We start from the raw sequence: 5,487 nt of genomic DNA, 5'->3' as shown, positions 1-5,487 counted from the left end.
TCTAACATTCAACATTTCATCTTCACATTCATAGAATATCCATTTTACATCCATGGACATGCCTAAATAAGATACAAAATAACGTCTTATTGTAAATTGCTGGTAAAAATTTTGAGGATGAATGGAGAGAAGACGAAGTTGGGAACACATCAAATCTGTAAATCGAAGGTTAAACCATTATTATATGGAAAAGATTTCATACAAATCAAAAAACAAAAAATATCCAAATTTTAAAGAAATTACCGAATCGAATGGGAGAACGGGAAGAACGACGGATGGACGAGCCGTGCTGAAGTTGGGCGAAATAATATCGACGGCGAAAAGAGTTCCTGGCGGCGGCGACGTTGTGGCGACGCAAACGATATCAAAGAAGATGAAGTATATAGACTTCAACATAGGCGGATCTACATGGGGGCTAGGGGGGCAACTGACCTAGTCCTAAAATATATGTAATTTTTAGTGTAAAAAATAGTAAAATTATATATCTGTTTGTTAATTTATATTTTTAACCTTTTATTAAGTTTATTTTTTTATAGTAAAAAATATTGACTTTTATGTAGTTTTGTTAAAAAAAAAATTCAAAATATTTAAGTTTTTTCAATTTTTTTTCTTGCCCGATGTGCTATGAATTAAAAAAAAAAAAACATCATTGAATCAATAAAAAAAAATGATATTTTTGCCCCCAAATTTTTGCTGTTGATTCCAGCACTGGACTTCAACACAATGACAAAATAAATAGAACTATTTTTTATAAATAAAAAATTAAAAAAAAAAAGTCATAAAGTTAAAAGCAATACATACTTAAAAAAAAAAAAAAAAATACCACATCCAACACAGATTGAACACAATTGTAAAAAAAAAAAAAATTATTTTGCTAACTATCCAAAACCATTTTTGCAAAATATTAACATATATTTAAGATTTGCGATTCAAATATATAATAAAGGCACACTTTATAAAGTGAGAAAAAATTACAGAATTAAATAATTTGGTAAATAAGAAGTATTAAATTATCCTTATTCAATTTTGACCATTCATTTACACTCATGCCTCTGTCAACCAATTATCTATATGTATGTCGGATGCTGAATAACCGTATCACCTAAAGGATCGAACTATTTGAGGAACACAACCATTGGAGTCTCCCACAATGTAATCCAACCTAATTAATAATATCTTAATTAACTTTAAAAATTATACTCATAAACATATAATAACCCCAAATATGCAATATTGGTCAAAATTCAAAAAATCCCAAATATATATATATGGATTAGAAATGAAGGAGAAATGGTTGAGTTCACTCGCATGCTTAGAATTCAAACAAACACATCCACAAATGCAAATGCAAATGCAAATGCAAAACAAGCTATAGAACAACCCGTAAGAATGAAAGAAAGTAGCCTTGTCTGTCAGTTTAGCCCATAATATAATTCAATTACTTGAAAACATAAACAAACAACACACATATAGTTTAATTTCAATAAATGAATTAATTACATAAAATTATATATGAACATAATAATAATAATAATTATAGAGGACGGATGTTGCGGAGATCGACGACGACGACGGCGATGTTATCGTCGCAGTTCCTGGCGACGGCAAGGCGCATGAGAAGCGCGGCGGCGCGTGCGGCCACGGACGCAGAGGTGGTCCCCGGCGGCGGAGTGATCTCATCTCGGGCGGGCGGCATGAGGAAGCAGCTGCTCACCACGCGGATCACCATGCCCACCGGCATCACGTCCCAGAGGCCGTCCGTCGCAATGATCACAAACTCGTCCTCCCTGTCCCGCCGGAGCAACCTCACCTCCGGTTCCGATATCACGTACGGCTTCAGGTACCAGTCCCCTGTATGTATGTATATATATAATTCAACTCCCCCAATTATAATGTAATATATATAATTGCTTTACCGATTGCTCGCGACGTTGACAGGACCCCTTGGACGCGAGCTGTGTCGGTTTCGATAATCAACCCTCCCGCGGCTTCGATTCTCTCCCTCTCATCCTGCCTGTCCGGCTGCAATGCAATTTTAATATATTACATAATAAAGAAATGAAAAAAGAAGAAATAATTAACTGAAATTAAGTGCAGTTACAAGGCAGACCCGGTTCAGAATTAAGACACGTGTGGCGGCGCAACCATAATAAATACTAAAACAAATTGAATTTCAGTGTGAGACAGTCGACGGTTACGTACCTTATGGTCGTGGGTGAGCGGGATTATTCTCCCGGTGCGGCAGAGGATGGCGCGTGAGTCGCCGCAGTGGGCGGCGACTATATGCTCCGCCGTCAGAACCACAGCCACCGCCGTCGTCCCCGAGAAGAGCAACTCCGTCCGGTCGCAGTCGCAGCCGGCGAAGGACCCGCACCGGCAGGAGGTTGTCGCCATCACTTCGATCCTCCTGAAGCACCGGTGGAAGATGCGTGTCCATGCCTCCTGGAGAAGCCACGACGGGGCTGCTCCGATCTCGTCGCGTCTGCCGGCTTCCCGGTCCATCTCTTCCCGGAGGATCTCATGCATCCTCGATTTGCACATATTGGCGCACTGATCGTATACGAAACTTTGGATTAATTAACGATATGATCCACTTAAATACGGAGATTGAGATTTATATATTTCAGATCTGAACAACTAAACTCACGTGAGATCCTCCATGGCCATCGAAAACGCCGACGTAGTGCACCGGCTTGAATCTGGCGATTGCCGGCGAGCAAAGACGCTTCCGGATGCTGACGGCGTCTTCCATCACTCCGGCGCTCCCTATCAACGCCATCGCGGCGGAGCGGAACAGTTCCGGGGGCGGAACCCTAGGTGGGGCGGACGAGCTGCTAGGACCACCGAAAACCCTAGATGGGGCATTCGGCGGCGGAAATCTGGCTTCGCCGCTCCGGACAATACGCCCCACAACGACGACCCCATCGTCGTGGTCCTCCCCGCCAGCGGCGCCGGGCTGCCTCGATGGACCCGCCCCCGAGTCGTCGTCGGCGACGGATCTGATATCCGGGGTCGATGGCAGGCCGCCGCGAGAGCTAGAAGCAGCGCGTGGTGCCCCACCCGGGCCGGAGACGTCGTCGAGGTGCCCAGAGAAAGTCATCGGATCTCTGGAGAGGTTTCCGATGGCGCCGAGAACCCTCTGGCGTCTCCTCAATCGGCGCCTCTCTCCGGTTTCCGGAGATACGGGCGGCCTGCGGCTGCCACTTCCGCTACCACTGCCGCTTGCTTGACGTCTGTCCGCCATTTCTGTAAGATCTGAGAAAGCTGTGAGAGGTGGATGCAAACCCTAGGTAGGGCGGCCCCCAATTTATAGCCCCGGAGCGCAACCGCCAAAGTGCAAACAAACAAAAGCCCCACCACACGACCCATGTGAATTACAGTGCTCGTTGCTGAAGCCATCGATGGAGCCAGCTCTGATGAAACTTCACCCACTCCATTCATCGCTCTCGCGCGACACGTGTCCATCAAGATTCTCGTAGAAGCTCGAAACGGTACGCGACCGCATGGTTCGAGCCGCGGACGTCAAAAGGCTCGATTGCATGGACTTAATGGTGACCAGTCAGTCGTCGTGCCAGTGCAGTGCAGTGAGACTACTCACTCCGTGACGTGGTTTTATGACACGTGGGATCGGATCAGAAAAATGGACTATTTGATCATTTATGGATATGATATAATCACAGGTCCCCGCGCGATACCTGGACCTGGTGGTCGGAGTTCATTTTCCGGTGGGGATGGGAGGCGCGTGGGGCAGTGGGTTGCCGGCGTGAATTCAGGGCGTATACAGGCACTTTCGTGAGTGAATGATGACAACAACTACTACTGCTACTTTAATTCATTGTATCGAATATATATATCCATCACTATTTGTATGTAGAAATACATAAGTATGGCAGCGGTTCTTTATATCCACCATGCTTCATCTCATTACCCATAGCCATAGAGAACCCTTGAAGCATTGGTTCACAGAAAAATACAAGTTTTGTTCACTCAGGGTGATGACACTTTAAAACTCAAAGCATAATTAAGTGCAAGTAGGACGAAAATAAATGATGTTTCTAGAAGCCTGACATGAGCATCCTATCTTTAGGGACATCTAAATATCGCACATTACGGCGAGAACTATAAGCGAGAGTTTGCAATAATCCGATCAAAAAAAGAGAAGGTTTGCAATAAAGGCAAAAAGAATTAAACAAATTGTGCTTTCTTCCTCGAAAATGTTTATTCTACATGCAAAAAACCAAGTATCACCTTTACAAAACAATGTGTAATTATGAACTTGACGACAAATCCTCCAATTGCATAGCGACAAAACAACCAAACTATTGGATATAATCGGCAGGAACAAGTAGCGACAAATTTCCTCTACTTTTCTTAATGCATGTGGGAAAGTAAGAAACAAATATCACAACTACAAAAAATGTACAATTTTAACTGGACAACAAATCCTCCAATTAATTATATAGCAAAAAAAATCATTGGATACGGCCTTTAAGATAAGCTACCGTTAAACTTCCTCAATATATTGTATTCCATGTGGGAATGTAAGAAACAAAGATCACAACTATGAAAAGATATGCAATTACGAACTTGATGACAAATTCTGCATTTATATAACAAAAAAAAAAAAAGTCAAATCATCAAACAACGCTTTTTAGCTTTCTTTAGGATTTGTCCCAAACTGTTTGGCTGATTCCCACGGTTAAGAGCAGCTATCGACAAACGTACTCAATATTTTCATTCGATGTGGGAAAGTGAGAAATAAATATCACAAAAAAAAGATCAATTATTGACTTGGCGACAAATTTTTCAGTTATATAGGATCAAACAATCAAACTATTGGATATGACCGTTTAAAACAATTACCAAAAAACTATGTCGATATTTTTTTTTTTCTACGTGGAAATGTAAGAAATTAAGGTAAAAACTATAAAAAGATGTCCAATTATGAACTTGGTGACAAATCCTGCAATTATATAGCCAAAAAAACAATCAGATTATTAATACTACAACTAAGAGCAACTATAGATAAACTTCCTCAATGTTTTTCCATTCAAAATGAAGAAGTGAATAAAGATCACAACGAAAAAAGATCCATTATTGACTTGGCGACAAATTTTCCAATTAAAAACAAACAATCAAACTATTGGATATGGTCGTTAAAAATAATTACCAACAATCTTCCTCAATATTTTTTTTGCCACGTGGGAATGTAAGAAATAAAGATAAAATTATAAAAAATATCTACAATTGAAGTTGGCGACAAATCCTGCAATTATATAGCCAAAAATATAGTTAGATTATTAATACGACAGTTAAGAGTAACTACTGACAAACTTTCTCAATGTTTTTCCATTCAACGTGGAGAAATTAAAAATAAAGATCACAACAAAAAAGATTAATTATTCACTTGGTAACAAATTTTCGAATTAGAGAAACTAACAGTCAAACTATTGGATATGACCGCTAAGAATAATAATCAATAAACTT

At 40.7% G+C, this 5,487-nt stretch overlaps 1 protein-coding gene across 1 annotated transcript; it reads right to left on the bottom strand.

Moving 5' to 3' along the window:
* Positions 1–1,516: 1,516 nt before the first annotated feature.
* LOC127239381 (probable protein phosphatase 2C 75) lies at positions 1,517–3,417 on the bottom strand. Its single transcript, XM_051257492.1, has 4 exons — positions 2,648–3,417; positions 2,203–2,550; positions 1,917–2,022; positions 1,517–1,851 (listed from the first exon to the last, which is right to left on the bottom strand). The coding sequence occupies exons 1-4, from the start codon at positions 3,242–3,244 to the stop codon at positions 1,535–1,537; spliced, it is 1,368 nt and encodes a 455-aa protein (XP_051113449.1). The 5' UTR covers positions 3,245–3,417; the 3' UTR covers positions 1,517–1,534.
* Positions 3,418–5,487: the final 2,070 nt, after the last annotated feature.

This window comes from Andrographis paniculata, unplaced genomic scaffold (assembly GCF_009805555.1).
Source record: "Andrographis paniculata isolate CXL003 unplaced genomic scaffold, ASM980555v1 Contig77END, whole genome shotgun sequence".
In the NCBI taxonomy this organism is placed as follows: domain Eukaryota; kingdom Viridiplantae; phylum Streptophyta; class Magnoliopsida; order Lamiales; family Acanthaceae; genus Andrographis; species Andrographis paniculata.
The sequence above is the reverse complement of the archived record's forward strand: the minus strand, read 5'-3'. Positions and strand labels throughout refer to the sequence as shown.

Excerpts from the sequence above, each read along its gene's own strand:
- LOC127239381 (XM_051257492.1), bottom strand. The coding sequence starts at position 3,244 with ATGGCGGACAGACGTCAAGCAAGCGGCAGTGGTAGCGGAAGTGGCAGC. Across the intron at positions 2,551-2,647 it reads ATGGCCATGGAGGATCTCAC|TGCGCCAATATGTGCAAATC; the intron begins GTGAGTTTAGTT and ends GTATACGATCAG. Across the intron at positions 2,023-2,202 it reads CGCTCACCCACGACCATAAG|CCGGACAGGCAGGATGAGAG; the intron begins GTACGTAACCGT and ends ATTGCATTGCAG.